Source organism: Colius striatus, chromosome 1 (assembly GCF_028858725.1).
Source record: "Colius striatus isolate bColStr4 chromosome 1, bColStr4.1.hap1, whole genome shotgun sequence".
In the NCBI taxonomy this organism is placed as follows: Eukaryota; Metazoa; Chordata; class Aves; order Coliiformes; family Coliidae; genus Colius; species Colius striatus.
The window spans coordinates 157401448-157419611 of record NC_084759.1 but is presented as its reverse complement, the minus strand read 5'-3'; the positions used below and the strand labels follow the sequence as shown (position 1 = coordinate 157419611).

The 18164-nt window shown below is 34.3% G+C and overlaps 1 protein-coding gene across 4 annotated transcripts in view; it reads right to left on the bottom strand.

Moving 5' to 3' along the window:
• Window positions 1-18164, bottom strand: part of ANKS1B (ankyrin repeat and sterile alpha motif domain containing 1B) — a 431515-nt gene that overhangs the window by 307173 nt on the left and 106178 nt on the right. For all 4 annotated transcript variants that reach the window (XM_061988906.1, XM_061988958.1, XM_061988983.1 and 1 more), the window contains one exon: window positions 16359-16499. In XM_061988906.1, the coding sequence (XP_061844890.1) occupies window positions 16359-16499 (141 nt within the window). The remainder of the gene's footprint in view (window positions 1-16358; window positions 16500-18164) is intronic.

Below are 18164 nucleotides of genomic sequence, written 5' to 3'. Positions count from 1 at the left end.
CTCACCAAGATTCATACTAACATAATGATGTTTACCCTTTTGTACTTTCCTCCTTTTTAAATTGCCCTTAACATTCAATTTTATTTTCTGAAAGTTATTCAACACTTTGTAATTAACATTGCAAGAATATAAATGTCAGAAAAGAATACATAAAATGATGGGGTTACTGAGAAAATTGAATGTTAATCACTGACAAATAAATTCTTCCTAAATCTCTCCCTAATAAAGCAAATATGGTAATAGTATACAAAGCAGAATTTGGTGTAAAAAAAGAACTGTTAATACTTTTAAAAGTCTGAAATTCTCTCTATCTGATTAAGTGAAGAAGATAAGCCTTAAATAAAAAAGCATATATGTAGCAAAGCAAATCCAATATTTTCATTGCTGAAGAAAAGGAATGTAAAATCTTCTGGTTGCTGCAATGTGTTCTCCCTTTGCAGGTAACGAGAATATTCTAGAAATTTTTAAACTCTAAACTAATTACAGTTGAATGTTAGCAGATGACAGAAAATTATCTTCACATATCAGGCACCAAGCAATGTGATTCTGTGTTCTTCTAAGATTAAAAGCTCTTCAGCATTCTTCTCAATAATATCAGTTCTGTTGTCTCACCTGACCCACTGCAATGATCGATGTCTCTACAGTAATCCTACATGTCCTAGATATTTTCATCTGCATAATAAAAACTTCTAAAGAAATATTCTTCCATTATAGTTGAACAGACTTTAGTCCTGAAATCAAAGTAATCTAAATTGGTTTTTTTTTCCAGATTACAGATTTAAAAACCAATCTCTAATTTCTGTAAACTATTCCTAAGAAGTTCAAGATGACAAATGTAACTTATGAGCACTATCAAGTCAGAATTAATTCTTACTGGAGATTACAACTTCATGGAAGTGATGAGGTAGGGTGCCCTATAGGAGTGAAAGAAAAAGAGTGCGTGAGTCACCAGGAAAGCATGAGAGAACCATTGCTCGTACCAATAAAATATTAAATTTTTGTCTTGTAGAAAGAACAGCAACATGAGATTGAAGTTGCAAAGTACAAACCAAGAACATAGCATGGTACTCACTCTGAGGCCTCCAGCCAGTTGGGTCACTTTTGACCATATGCTGGATGGTGTAATATCTATCATATCTAATCTGAAACCTAAACAGGACTAGAAAACAGAAAGAAGGGAGGAGAGGGTAGGCTGTGATTGTTGATCAGTGGGAGTTAATTTGCATCTGAAACATCTATATGGCAAATGGAAATGGTTATATACAGATATGAAGCAATATGCCATACTATAAGTAAATCTTCAAAAACTACATGATGTTGAGTTCGTCCTTTTTTCTGCTGAGTTCTATTTTACCTTCTGCTTTATAGATATTCTTGAATTCTTACAAGAATCAGTCTGAATTATATGTGCTCAAGGACTGATAATACAGGTTCAGTAGGTATCTAACCTGAACTGACATTCTGACAAGACAGAATTAGTATTTAACTGAAATTTTTTCATACCATCCATCTCCTTTCCTATAGAAATCAGGTCAGTTTTATTACTTCCCTGGAACACAGGACAACATAGCATAGACATATATGACAGTCAGATGAGCAACAGCAGAAAAACTGGTTTTAAAAGATGCAACATGACATCTCATACATCACATTCACTGCAGTGATAATTCATGTGGGAATGTTGTGTTTTACCAGGCAATTAACATCTTATCTATAACATAAATCCTAAATTTATGAAGAGTTGTCTCCACCTCCTAGAGTCTAGGCTACTCACAGTTGAAGGTCACACTGTATTTTGTTATTTGAAAACTTTCTAGATCTGGATTTGCTTAAATCTCTCTTTTGATATACAACTCATCATTAAACATTATCTATCCTCACAATTTATGTTAGACACTTGATAAGAATCCCAAAGGTTAGAAGAATTAGTTATTTTAGCCCTAGGCACTTTTTTACAAAGTATAAGGACAAAGAATGCCTCTATGCATACTCATACTTGAAAATATAAGTTAAGGATACTGGTTTACAAGAGAATGATTAGGTGCCAGTTTCAATGGACTTAAATGACATTTTCAGATAAAAGAAAATTTTATTACTATAATTATTACCTGCAAAAATATAAAAACAAAAAGAGGAAGATATCCAATGCTTCTTTTCTTCTGACTAATAAATCTTAAAGGAGAAACACTCTCATAAATGTAGAAAGGAAGAATGCAACCTGCCATCTTTAGATAAAATATTTTTCATTCATATAGATAATGAAAAACTGCTATTAAATTCTGCCACACTCCTGGAGATCCATCAGGGAATTGTATCTTCTCACCTGGCTTGCTTCATGCCAAGAATCTGCATGAAGAATCCAAGTGGCTCTTCTTCCATCATAGTGGGATAAATTCTGCATAATTTTTCTTCAGAAGAGTACTATGATGCTTTTATTAATAAAAATTTGGGGAGCTGCTTATCCTTCACTGCTCCATCAACACAAAGCTGATGATTACCACAACAGCAAGCAATGACTATTAGATTTATCCCATGTCACAGAATCATACAGGAATTTGGATTGGAAGGCAAATTTAAAGCCATTTAAGTCCAATCCTCTTGCAAGAAGTAGGGATGTTTTCAGGTTTGTCAGGTTGCTCAGAGTCCTGTCCAAACTGACACAATCCAACCCACCCAAGGGATGGGGCATCTATCACTTCTCTGGGCCACGCGTTCCAGTGGTTCATCATCCTCACCATAAAAAATTTCTTCCTCATATATAGTTGAAATGTGTTTGTATAAAAGGTACTTCTTGATGATTGCAAATGGGACACTTCCCATTGAAATATTCATAGTAAGTAACCAGAGGTATAAAAAATTCAAGTAAGAAAGAAGTCATGACCAGGGACTAAAGATAATTACAAATTTTTTTGGCAGGCAGCAAGGTGACAATGTCTGAACTTAAAGAGTGCAGTGTGAGTTTGTAGCATACCAAGGAAAACAAAATGAAAGTATTTCCTATGTCATCATAATCCAAGATCACAGTTGATTAAATATTTAGATGCCCTCTCCATTGAAAAAAATAGGGATTTACTATAATTTTATGGCTAGTGAAAACACTTTTATCTCTTAGTAATAGTTTAAATGAAGTAATTTTTACAGTATCATGTAATTAGAATAATTTTTCATGAGTCAAACTATGGTAAATTTTCATTGTTATGACACCTAGAAATACTTGAATATGTAATTTGTCATAGAACAGATAATAAGGTTCACTTCATGATACACTACAGAATCTGGAAAAAACCGAAATAGTCTCATTTAAGGGTAATGGCTTTGGAGGATCTACTTTGGTCTGTAAAAAGTATTTATATTACAGAATTTGAAAGGGTATTCTCTTTTACCCTCTCACCAAGCACCTAAAACCATGGGGTTGCTGTTTTTTGGGAATAATACATGTACAAGGTTTTCTGAAATAATTCTTACCTTTCAGCATCTGAAACAATGTTTGTGAGCAAGTTTCTATAAGCCTTCTGCAGAGCTAAGAAAAATGTTCATTTTAAAAAACATACTAGATTTGCTGTCCTATATATTTACATTATTAGAAATGTAAAGATGATGTGTAATTTTTCAGAAACCATTCCAAAAAAGTTAGATCTGCTTTTTCAAAATCTGTGTTTGAGGAAAAATGAGTATTATTTACATTGCACCTCAAATACAGGCTTACCTTCTCTTTTTCAAATGCATGTTTTCCTATATCTTTTTTAGAATCTAAAATGTTATGTGAAAACTCTACAGATGTCAACCCTGAAAGCTAAAGGTTCCTACAAAGCTTTACAATACAAAACCTACCAAAGAAGCTCAAACTATGTATGTCTGAAAATTTGGGTAAATTGTGAACATAATCAATGCAATGTTAACCTCAGCACCAGAAATATATCACTATATTTTATGCAGTTTTCATAATTCTATCTGGCAGATGTTCAGAATTTTCAAATTAAGTTAAATACTTGTAGTCATGTTACATGTTTTCTCATGCAGACAATATTCAGGTCATGAAAAAAAGCAGATGGTTCCTCTAATAAACAACTGACTATGACAAAGAATATACTAGAAGTCTACATAATCTGGTTTATGCAAATGCTAATGGTTATGTGCAACAATGTAGCACAATACAATAACTAGTTTAATAAATGATTCTTAGTTTAGTTGAGTGAAATGTGATTTCAAATTAGAAAGCAATTTCCAGGTTAAACACCCTCCCATTTTTTTTGGCTATTTTTATGACCGTTAAACAAATAAAACATGTCTTATTTGAATATCAAGCTATAGGAAATATCTACTAGAAAAAAAGGATATTATATTAAAAAAATAAAATCAGCTGAAACCTGAGCTCCATGGAAACAGTACTTGTTGCTTATGCTCTAATGCCTAGGTTTTAAATACACACACACAAAAACAAATACTTCTGGTGAATGCTGTTACATTTAAATAAATTGATTAAAAATCCCACCCATATTATACATTACCAAGTATAATAATAAAACCATTAATTACTTTTTGTCAGATGTCATTTCATAACCAGAACCTTACCTACAAAGGAGAGTCCATGCAAACATTTATTTTCATGAACTTTCTCTGGTAAGAGATGACATAACTCTTTGGAAAGTGAGGTTTGGACCAAAAGATGTCTCAGAAAGTGAATGAAAAGGCAGAGTGTCATAGTTTCAAGGGTGTCAGCTTCAAAGCTCAAAACATCCAGAATAAAAGGAGAGAGACTTTTGGTATGTACCTTGCTCAGAAGAAAGAAACTGTTTTCCACTTTCCCAGAGACGGGTAAACACATATGTACTTTGTCATGCTCTGAACCTCTTTCATAAACACCTTAAGATTTGAAAGTGGTCACGAAAGGACATTATCATGGAGTAGAGGAGGGAAAGGCTGTGGATGTCGTCTACCTGGACTTTAGTAAAGCCTTTGGTACCGTTTCCCACAGCATACTCCTAGAGAAACTGGTTGCCCGTGGCTTAGATGGATGTACTCTATACTGGGTGAAAACTATCTAGATGGCTGAGCCCAGAGAGTGGTGGGGAATGGAAATAAATCCAGCTGGCAGTCAGTCAACAGTAATGTTTCCCAGGGGTCAGTGTTGGGGCCTGTTCTGTTTAATATCTTTAGTATCGATGATCTGAATGAGGAAATCAAGAGCATCCTCAGTGAATTCACAGATGATACAAAGCTGGGTGGTAATGTTAATCTGATTGAGGGCAGTAAGGCTCTTCAGAGAGATCTGGAAAGGCTGTAGTGATGTGCTGAGACCAATTGAATTAGATTTAACAAGGCCAAGTACTGAGTCCTGCAATTGGGATACAAAAATCCCAGGTTTTGGGATGTGTTGCTTGAAAGCTGTCTGGGGTGTTAATCAATAGCAACTGAATGCTAGCCAGCAGTGTGGGCTCAAGTTGTGCCCAATGGGCTTGGCAGTGTTTGTTAGTGGTTGTATTTGATGCTTTTAAAGGTCTTTTCCAGCAATAATGATTCTAATGATTTCATGGTTCTGAAATATAAAGACAATGTATCAGCACTATTACCTAATTCAATAATCACTGAAGGAGAAACATTCAGAATTAAGGAATTTTGCACTAGATTTGCACTCACAATAACTATATGTAATAATTTGATTACAGATATTCTCTGTGAATGCTATATGACCTTCCTTTATATATGAATAAACTACTATGTCAACATTTCACACAAACAAGATGGTAAAAAGTACACAAAACTCTTTGACTACTGATTCTATTGCTCTAGTTTCTGATTCAACTAATTTCTTTTATTTCAAGGAAACAGAGTTAGTCAGAAAAAGAAATGTGCTACTCAAAGTCTGCATGTCATGTGGAATGAACAGGAGGCACTTGGTAGTGGATCTTTCCATCTGGATTGCAAATGAGATTCCGGCTACTTAACGATCCAAACTGTGGAGTGTCTGCAGTTCTTATTTGGATGTAGAGTCCTGATGAGAAATAATTGCCCTTAGGAGAAAGATGTTAAGGAAGTTGTCCTTGAAAAGGGGAGCTCAAAAATTTTTAAGGCACTTTACAAGAGAATGTTATTATGTTCAAAAAAATCCAAAACAAGATATACTCAATTTGTCCACTTTGGAAGTGGACGGAAAGGAGTGAAGGAAGGCCTTCTGCTTTGTCAGCTGCATATCCTCTTTAAGTGCCCTGATGCTTAATTCAGCTCAAAAGCTAGGCATGTAGTCAAACAAAATCCTCTACTCTTCTCACACTGGCTAGCTTCCAGTGGCTTCCTGTTCAACATAAAAGTGCAATCAATTGAACATCCTCAGAGATGTCCACACTTTCTCATTCATATAGGAAGCACAAGTATCCAGATGGGTTTCTGAATGAATTTTCTGCTATCCACATTTATTCATCACAATGTAAACCCAGTAACTCTATAAAACCAATATGAATAAGGCAGAATTTAGGCACCTGTCCACATACAAAGAAGTTACAACAGTTTAATCAAAAAGTTTTGTGTGTATATAAAACTTAAGTGTCTGCTAAACATAAAGGCTGATTAGGGGTGAAGCTAGTGGATTGTAAGCACTTAGGCAATTAGGCAGGCTAAAACACTGTCTGAGAGTTATGGGCTCAATTTTGCCAAACTCAGAATTAAGTAGAATTAATGTGACTTAACATTGCCTGAAGATTTTATATTTTTCTCTTCTTTTTCACAGTATAAAATGTTGTGAATCAAAAATTAGGATGCTACAAAATTATAGCATCTTCAAAAATAATATAGTCAACCTCATACTTCACTTTACTGATTTACCTCAATGTCTTCACACTTATATCCTTTATGTTGAGAAACTCTGCAAAATGCCTGTTCGACTGTTCTCATTATACAGAGAAATATAACATGTTTTTTAAAAACTTATCTCCTTTTTCCAAAGTAATACAACTATCACCTGTATTACTGTATTACTACTATTTCTATTTATTATAGTGAGATTTTATGGATCATTACTGCTTATTGCTTCTGTAAAGTTAATATAGAATTTGCATTCTACAGCAGTACAATTTATTAACACCATTCTAGGTAGAAAAACATAAAACATGACATTTCTCATTTCCTGGCTGAATTGCCTTTCTGAGTGACCTTAAAGTGAAAGGTTGCATTTGACTAAAATTGGCAGATCATATTTTCTATCAATACACAAATCCAAAATACCTTGTCATGAAAACATGAAACAATGTAGTCTCACATATTTCCCTTTGGTATCTCAAATATCTGTTTCATTTTATCTGACTTCCAATTAATGAATTCCTCTTAATTATGAATGATCAATAGAAGAAAAATCATAACAATTCGTTTCAGATTTTAAGAAGCTCTTAGCCTCAGAATGGGTTTGGATATTTTTTTAAGTGTCTCTTAGTAAAGTTCTGTATGTATGGAAGACCAAATTAAGCACAATAATGCTTATGTTGGTTTAAATAACTTGTTGAATCAGAGTTTATCACATTTTCAGATTCAGTATAATGAGCACTGGTAATAAAAGTTTTCAGTGAAATATAACCAGATATGACATTAAACCCAGGTCATGCAATTTCTTTTGTTCAGCAAGAGAGGATTCATAGTAACAGATTACAAAGTTGTTTTGAAAGGCCCAGTTGTCATTCAAGGCCTTTTCTTCAGAAAGAAATCAGGTTCTATGAATTTTACAGACTTTTCAGGGACTTACTCTACAAAGCCATGAATTTCCCTACTACTGAAAACTGAAGAAAATTAAGAAAAAAAAGGGGGGGGAAACAAAAACAACTCTCACGGTTTCTAGTGTTACCTTTTGTCAGTGGTTCAAAAAATTTACTAGGCTCAAAAAAGTGTCAAAATGTCAAATGCTTTTAAATAATCCTGCAACTTTATCACAGTATGACTTAATGGCTAATCTGCATTGTAAATCCATGCAGTAATCACAGTGCCCAGATAACGCCATCCAACTGATCTCTTAACTCCAGATACATCAAATACCAGCCTTTTCTATCATAGAAACAACAAAGTATCTAATGGCATTTTTCCCCCAAAATGTAATACTGAGCAGCAAATCCAATTTGGTCTAACCAGGAATTTCTGCGTAAGTTCTCAAGTTTCAATATACAGCTGTAATATTTCTGTTATGAAGCAACTGAAGTTCAAACACAAAGTTTTTAACACAAAGTTGAACTTCTTTATTGTATAAAACTACATGCTGTGAATTACTGCTATTCATTCACTTAGTAATTCAATTAGAGGGGGTTTTTTTCCCATTTTCCCATTTTTATCCAGCAATACTGAAAAAAAAGCGTTCCCTGAAAGTGTGTCTTCTGGTTACCACTAAATTGCAAGCCACAAAATAACAAAATGTACCACACTATTTAAGATTTTCCCAGTTGCTCACTGTTAGGAATGCGACTTTTCAATCCAACATGTATTTCTACATGAATTAATAGTAAAATTTAATAGCAGTTATAAACTTCAAATGATTTCTGACACATATCAGCAATGCCAGTATCTCTCTTCTTTCTCTATCTTACCAATTTAATTTTGCTGTTCCACGATCACACCAAGAGACAACACAGCCCAGTCGTGCCCAGATTTACACAGTGCTGAACAGATATAGTCATACTTTCAGAAAGAGTAGTTTACAGAGGAAGAAAATGGAGGCAGCCCTAAATTTTTAAAGAAATTAGTTAATCTGAGGTAACATATCTAGAATTTTACAGATAATTCTAGATTTCAGATTTTTTAATTACATGAAAGCGATCTCTGGAAATCATGTCACCCAAACTTTCAGTCAAAGCAGCTATTTTATCCATTAGATTGCTCTATCCCTTGTCCAGTCAATTCTGAAAAAAACCAAGGGTAAATAGATTCTAACATCTCTGGTTACATTACACATCTATGTGGAAGTGTCTAGATTATACAACTAGTACAGTAAAAATGTATTTTTCAGAAGACACCTGAAGTCATGGACAACTGGAAATTTACATGGGAAATTAAGAAGTTACATACTATACACAGGCACAGAATGCTCAGCTTCATTCCTTAAAACATAATCAGAAAATGTACCACAACGCTAAAATAAGCCACAATTTTTTTCAACATACTTATTTCCCATCACAGTTCTGCAGGGTATAATCATCACCTGCTGATTCTTTTCAGGCAGAATACATACTGCACTTTTCAGTAGCTGCTCTAGTGCGTGGGTGGCATGATCCTGAAATTACCAATAAGACTTCACTTTATTGCAGAAGAGACAACACTGTAAATCAAGAGTTTAACAGAAATATTTTTATGGGTCATATAGCTCTCCATGTCAACCCCATTAAAGTAAACTCATAATTTAATCCACTAAATTAAGAAGCAAAAGAAATGAAAAAAAAAAAAAGAAGAATATTTTTCACTGGTTAGAAACTATAGAAAAAATATTATAGATGATCTGGCTATTCATGTTCCAGGTATATTGTATGCCAAAGTTTTCCTGGCTAATGGTGGTCCTCCCTTCAAAATAATTCTGTCTCTATCATGTCTGCATCATTATCTATCAAATTAGTACATCATCAAGCAAGATAATATGTTTCCTCCCCTATAATATAAGATAATGCCACAAGATTTTTTATTTCTAATTTTGGTGAACTTCAACACCAAGTAATACTAGCCAAATCTTTTTTTTACCAGTCTAATTTGAAATGTACTTCCACTGAATGCACTGAGAGCTAAAGTTGTTAGTGAAGGATGACACCATTTCTTGGGTCCAAGTTGTTAAAATACTTTAGCCGACAGTGTTTAGTTAAAAAGATGCTCTTTGTTTTACTCTTTAATTAAAAAAAGAGCAAAGACTAAATACTCCCTCTTTAATACTCCCTCCTCTGCATCTCAACAGTTGAAACACTGAGTTGAAATAGATTGAGTTGAAATAGTTAGACTAAGAAACAGATTTTTAGAGACAACTCAAAACAGGAGTTCAGACTGGAAGATTATGTTAAAATGAAAATAAATAAAGCCCAATGAATTTCTTAATATTAAAATTCTGCAGAAAGAGACAACATGGAGTCATGCTGTCTCTCTCCAGAGAGTATGAGCACAGAGACTTTTCAGGAGTAGACTTACCCGAGTATGTGAAAACTGAGCTAGTTCCATAGTTTCCTCATTCATATCTCTCTAACCCAGAACTGTCTTTGCAATTGTAAACGTAATTGCAATGTAATAATTTATAATGTCAAGCTTTCTATAGAATACCCTTAACCTGTTTCTTCAAGAACAACATAAAATTATTCTCCATTAAAAATAATTTTTAGAAAAAATAACATATAAAAAGAAATAATATAAAAAGTACAGACAGATATGATCTTTTGGAAGTTGGACATAAAATAGATAACCTCATTAACTGATGCATCAAGCTTCAAACTCTAAATAGTCCTATCTCAGCCTATACTGAAATGGTAATATATACTGTTTATCACTCAAAAATGTAGCCAAGAGTCCACTTTCTCTTTCCTTCCTATAAATAAAGGACATTTTGGGGAGAAATTTCTCTTCCACAGGAGAACTTGTGAAAAGGTGCTAGTTCCTACCTCTAGGAATCGTAGAGTTGTATTAGAAGAATATAGATCAGTCTTAAAAGTAAATATAAAGGTGTCCCAGAAGTTGATTGCTTCTAAAAAGATGAAAATGTTACATTAAGCCAGAAACTTCTTGCTTCTTTAAATATTCAAACAGATTTTCAGTATTTGTCTATATTTTTTTAAATATCCATGTTTCCTGACAACTAGCAACATGAAGATTTACATTTATGACTTCTAAATTGAAGTTCATTTTCTACATAGCAACTGCCCTGTTCTCTTTACAGAGATTGCTTTCATTTTGCAGTAGTCAGACAAATGCAGTCAACTGTCATGTCAAACACAGGGAGTAACTGTCAGCATTTTATAGTTATACATATAATACTTAATTCAAGAGACATTGCAGTCAGGCTGATCCAACAGCTTCCTAAATGATACATAGTTAAACCTACCTTAGCTCACAGTTACCAAAATATCCAGACATGGCTGTCAAGACTAAGGAGTGTCGAATGCTTGCTTTTAACTGACCATATTGCTGTGATTACACACAAGTGCATGCTATCCATGAAGAAAAAAAACAACAAACCAAACCAAAATGAAAACTACAGTTTCATACATTTGGAGCATGTCACTGTGTTCTAAAGAAAATGTGAGTATGTATTTATATGGGTACTGACAAAGTTTGTCATCATAAAAGTACACAGAGTAGGGATCAGAATTCAAATTCTTTCACCAAAAATATAAAGGAGTGAATCTTTACTTTAAATTCGATGTACTCCTCTTTGTGAGGAAAAAAAATTAACTCTGTTCACTGACTAACCAAAGGCAACGTGGCATAGTAAAGTGCTTGAACCAAAACAAAAGAATAATGACAGATGTGCTGGCATGGACAGATGGGCATTGGAAAGGAGCAGATTTGAATAAGTTTGTTCAAACTCAGACTGAGAAGAAAAATCAGTTGAAGGTTGGATTGAGGGGAGTCAATCTCCTAGCACAACCATGGGAGTGACAAAGATAAAAATACAGGATCTGTGGCACATGAACTCAACAACTGAAGGTCTGATTGCTAGTAAGGCTGTAGCTAAGTATCTACATTTGTATTGTAGCTATCACTACAATTTACAAAAGGCGTACAATGTGGTGATATGCTCTTACAGTCTGAGTTCACAGTAAGCAGTTTCAAGTTTGTCATCAAGGTCAGTCACAGTGCTGCAGCCCCCGTTCCTACATCTTCACTGCAATCATTACCTGTGCTGCTGTGATCATTCCTCAAGAGAAGCATAAATAAAACTGCAATGTCAAACCTTTTATCTGCAGAACTCTGTTCTGGTAGTCTGTGTTTCTTTGGACATCATAATAACTTTAACTACCTATGTATATATTAAGTTATTATGTTATTTCTACCTCTAAACCTTTCTATTTCATATTTAGCTGAATTATCAGTCTCTTGACCAAGGTTTCGACATTTAAGATAGTCAATAATATGACACTACAATGCTTCCAGCTCTTTTTATTGCTAGCAGGCATTGAAATATATTGAAAAATTGAAAATATATTGAATTATTGAAAAATATTTTTAAAAGATCAGGTTTTTTTCCACTACCTACCTACACCATAATGAGATCTCTCCAGCTAAATCATAGAATCATAGAATAGTAGGGGTTGTAAGAGACCTGTAGAAATCATCCAGTCCAACTCCCCTGTCAAAGCAGGTCCACCTAGATCAGGTCACACAGAAACACATCCAGGCAGGTCTTGAAGACCTCCAAGGAAGGAGACTGACTCCACAACCCCATTGGGCAGCCTATTCCAGGGCTCCGTCACCCTCACAGTGAAATAGCTTTTTCTTATGTTTAAACGGAACTTTTTGTGTTTCAGCTTCATCCCATTACCCCTTGTCCTGTCACTAGATACAACAGAGAAGAGATGCCTCAAACTCCTGAAACCCACCATTTAAATATTTGTAAACATTAATGAGATACCTTCACAGTCTCCTCCAGACTAAACAGCCCCAGTTCCCACAGCCCTTCCGCGTATGAAAGATGCTCCAGTCCCCTGATCTTCTTGGTGGCTCTGTGCTAGACTTTGTCCAGCACTTCCCTGTCCCTCTTGAGCTGAGGAGCTCTGAACTGGACACAGGACTCCAGATGAGGCCTCATCAGGGCAGAATAGAGCAGGGGAAGAACCTCCCTTAACCTGCTGGCTACACTGTTCTTGATGCATCCCAGGATGCCATTGGCCTTCTTGGTCACAAGGTCACATTGCTGGCTCGTGGTTAGTTTATTATCAACCGGGAAATGTTATACTTTAGCCCATAACTCCCATTTTTGTGGCTACTTTGAGCAAAAACTATATATGAAATACTGTTTTTTTTTTTTTAATTTCAGCTCTTAGACAGGTAGGCTGTTTATTAGTTTCTCTTTCTACGATGGCTAGAAAGGCAATCATTAAAGCATCAAAAAGCTTGCTACTTACTGTAGAAAGATTTTACAACTGGAGTTTCATAGAAAAGGGTCTAGCACTATCATATCATTTATAAAAGCTTACTCTCAGTTTAAAAGACATGTCGTTGCAGAATAAACTGTTTTCAATAAAGTCCTCAAAGCTAGAATTTGAGAGTGCTGTAGAAGAACTTCTGGGGTTTCATATCTTTGAAAGTTTTCAAAATTGTTTTTATTGTGTTGATATTTAAGATTATTATAAATTCTGGAATCTATAGAAGATAGCTATTCAGTAATACAGGTTGAAAATGGTTTTTCTTTTGTACTGACTGATGGCCAAAAAATATAGAATCTGGAATTTCCTAAGAAAGATCTTTTTTAGATAGAAAATACTAATCTGTGGGAGTCAACATTTTTCACAAAAAAAAAGGCATCAATTTTACCAAGTATGGACTTTCTGCCCAAAAAGAAAAACTAATTTCAGAAAAAAAAAGCAATAGCCCCACATTAACCATAAATCATAACATGCAAATGGAATTCACTCTCTGCTAAAATAAGAAGAAACATTTAAATATGACTCTCCAAAAATCCAGATGAGTAACCTCACTCTTTGGTCTTTTTGTTTGTTTGTTTGTTTTGAGGGTAGCTGAAACTGGTTGTTAGCTCCATTCTGTTGTAGAATTGAACTCTTTTGAAAATCCTAACATTTTTACAAGACAAGTAAAGATTTTCCATCAATCTCTTCCAGGACTTGGCCAATTGTGAGACTGCAAAAGAGAGCTGTTTATTCCAAGAATACCTGCTATGTTACATTTTAAATGATAACTGCAGAATAATTTACACAGAACTTTCTATAACAGCCTTTTCAAAAATGACACCTTCCCAGAACAGCGCAGACAGAAATGACACACTGCATGTCAGAAGTGCATCCAGCCAAGCCTTTTTCCAGAACTGTAATAATGAAATCAAGTTTGTTGAGGAGATAACTACCCTTTCCTTTGGCATATTGAAAACTGTTAGCTCATTAGGTCACAGATGGACACTGTCATAATCTCACCTAAAATGCACTTTGAGTTTACCATTGTACCCCTGACCTTGCATATAAAGTAAGAATCAGTCATTATGTTTGTTCTCCTTTGATATTTAAACACAGTATATTTATATAATTGTAAAATCTATTTTTAATTACAATGTAACTGTAAAAATTAACTTGTTTGTGTTCAAGAGCAATTGATAGGCTCTTTTCCCTACTTTGAGATCTTTAGTAGTGTATGGATTATAAGACATGATGATAAGTTTCCTTATCTCAATGTTTCTTCATGATGAATTCAGCATTTTCTGGGATGTTAGTGGACTGGATTGAGTATCGGAAGCATATTTTTGTACTTTTACCTCAAACAGGCTGCTGCGGACATTTGTTATAATTTCTTAGATCAAGATATTGGTTTTAGTCTAAAAATTGAAATAAATACTTTGTGTTCTTGATCCCTTAGAACAATATGTTCTCTGCTGCATTCTGAAGTAAATGTGAAAGATCTGACAGGTAAGCTAACAGCTTCAAAGACTGCATACAGTGATGGCAAAGCTTTATAAACTGAATTCACTGTAATTTGTAATTTTGAGATTTTTCAGTATTTTTTTTCTTCCGTAAAATCAACAAAAACCCAAAACTATCTCTTTCATTTTTATGGAGAGAAACAATCCAGAAAGGTGAGCTGTCATTTCATGAATGAATACAGAATAAATATACTCTCTTTCATACTTATAATTAATTAATTATCAATAGTAAATCTTAGTAGTTCTCAGAGTAAGAAAGACGTTATGTTGTAAGGTGGTTTTTAAAACTTAAGTATAATGAATAAAACTAATTCAGGAGTCACTATTTTAAAACATTGTTGAAATGAATCTCTGTTTCTAAAAAGGAAATAGCAACAAAGCAAGCTACCTTTGTTCTACTTTTCAAATGCGTTCCTCAATTTTCTGACCATCTTACATTAAAAAGAAACAGGGGAAACAAAAATGCTTTTTAAATTTAGGAAACCACTCAAAAATGGTGCATATGTTCATCATAGCAAAGTTGAACAATAATTAAACCATAGATGATACATATGAAGAAAGGTTCCATTTAGGAGATATTTCTTGAAACAAATTCTTAAACATGAGGAATTAGTAACTACGGCACTTTCCCTGTAAATTAGGATCATTCAGACAGCTCTGCATCTTGCCAAATGTCTAAAATGATAGATAGTATGAAGTAAAAAGAGCTACTGAAAGGGGAAAGGAACATAAAAGCTTCTTATAAAAAGATTGGGCAGTTCTCATTGTTATTCAAGCACTGGAGTTGCCATATCCTGTTTCCATTGACTGCAGGGGAAGCTTTAAGCATTGACCTCAAACAGGTGCAAGTCCCATGAGACTAAAGGGAATAAAACGTACAGTCATGATATGAAAGCAACAGTGTATAAAGTGTGGTGAGACAGGATATGCAATTCCAATCTGGTACACAAGAATCTGACAAAGCTATTAAATGCAGTGCCAAGTAAGGATGCAACTCAAAACCCCAGACATTTCTAAACAGAAATTTGGCAGACCTCCATTCAGTGCTACAAGAAAAACGCAGGAAAAATGTTACAGAAATGAGAGAGCTAAACTGTAGCAGCAAGAGAGAACAAGGGAGACCCAGAGGCAGCAATAAGAACCATCCTGTTCTGATACAATGCAACATCACTTATTCAGGACACAGTTGTTGGCGTGCTTTGGTGGATACTGCAGACTGGACTGCTCTGAGAATAATTGCAACTTAGACCCAAGTATATTACCCATTTCTATTTATTCTCTGCTGTGTTATCATGAGCATTTGAAAATGTTTGGGAACTTATTTTTTAACTTACATAATCTTCAAAGAGAAGTCTTAGGCTATATTCTTACATCAGTTGAGTTATGCATGATGTCCTCAATTAATTCTATAAAGAATGTTATTATATTAATTAGAAACTGGTAAAAAATAGAGTACTTATCCCAAAGGAAACTATGTGACTTCAAAATTTCTTTCCAGACATAACCAGAAGAGAAAGCTATGCAACACATAAAACTATCTGTCTAAAATGGGGGCAGTAAACATCAATCAGTCTCAATATTAAACTCATCTGGATGAGCATTATAGAAGGATGATTGAACCTCAACATTTAATTTTAAAACCAGATTTTGAACACAAAATGAAAGTTGAAGGTAACAATTTTGAAAGGAATCACGACTGTAAGAGGTAAGGCAGAGAAGAGATTAAGCAGCTCTTCTATAGTTAATGTTTTATGATGAAAAGGTAAACATATACCTGTGCAAGCATGGGAAATCCGAGGTTCCTGCATCCATTACAAGGTGTCAATGCCTCCCATAAACCTGAAGGACCACAAGTATTTTCACCTGCATCATCATCTTCTTCCTCTCTTGGTGATAAACATGTTGAAGGTGGCCTCTGTGCATAAAGAAACAGGACTTTCAAATTAAACATAGGGATATATTGTAAAGGAACATTTTACTTAAAGAACTTTAAAGACTCCTATTTATAAACTCCAATAGACAACCTGCTCTTTTAATACAGAGTAACTACTCCCCTATTAATCTGCTGTATAAAAATCACACTTTCAAAGGAAGGCCCATATGGATCTATCTACAAGTACACTTAAAATATGAGTGAATGTAATAATACATATTAAAATATTTTTTTGTCTTGATTAAATTGCCTTAATTGGCAATTTAAGGTTCATTTTACTTTAAAATTTGCTTTAACATAATTAAGTTTAGGATATCCCACAGAGAATAAAATCTAACATTCAAAAGAAAACCCATCCCAAGGCAGGAAATAATAAGAGCTCAGGGGATTTTGCTTCAGTAGTCAATTGTTGTGTTCAGAAAAGTACAGCTGTATTACATTTGCCTAGATCAGCCCAAGGTTTTTGCAGAAAAAAAAATAAAATTATCAATTCAATCAAAATATGACGTTTCAATTTTCTATTTATTAATAATAAATATGTGAGTTTATTTTGCAGGCAAAAAAACCATTATTTAACAATGACCTGTCTTAGTTTTACTTCATCGGTTAGAAAGAATGAAAGGTACCAGGAAAATTCATTCAGTTGTGAACATTAAGGCTTCCATACTGGTCTCAGTGATAAGGGAATAATGCTGACTTTTGCTCAAACCATTATCCTAATTTTCCACGACAGCCAGAAACCAGAGGACTTGCACAGTTTCCATTTACTTATGCTGTTTCACTACACAGGATAGTCCACTCCAACTGAATGAATTTCAGCAGCAAGTTTTATTGATTTCAGGAGGAAGAAAAGTTAGGCCAGTAATGAACTATTTTTAAAATCTCATGTTCAAAAAGAAATTGTGGCCAAAAAAAGGATAAATTTTACTTAATTCTTTGTCCACATTTAAATAGGAACGTGGAATATGAAATAGCTGTTCTAGTTTGCTTGACATTTTCCTTGTGCAGCCTACCTGATATTCAGATACTAAACACTATCTTTAGGCATGCCTTGTCTTAATCTTTCAGAAGTGGATGGATTTTTGCTTGACCAACATAATGCTGCCTGAGACAATAGCTGACAACATCTATTAATCTGGTTGTAACATTAGCTCTAAAGCATTGCTATGAGGCCCATATAGAAGAAAAAAATAAACCAAAACAAAACCACTTAACTGCAGATTATTTTAGCCAATAGACTACAGAAATGTGTGAAGTCTGCTGCAAGAAAGGGAATGAAGAAGTTGTGGAAAAATGGGGGTAGGGGGAGAAGCGTAGAAATACTAGCAGTTCTGAAGATGAACACAAGCTGATGGATACTGTAAAAGAAGCAAAGCCACCACACTGACAAGCATTAACTCAAATTGTGTAACATCTGAGGACCATTTAACCTTTGACTCTTGTGCTACCATCTTATATGTAGATGTGGTTGGTATACAATTTAAGTAGAAAAAAGTATTTCTAAATTCTGTTTCAGCTCACTCACCACAGATGGGAAGCACGATATATCCATTGCCACTAGTCTGACTCCCCTCAGTTAGAAAGTGGTTGTTTCCTTGTTGCAGATTTTGTGTATCTAGCTGTATCTTCTAAACTTAGGTAGATTTA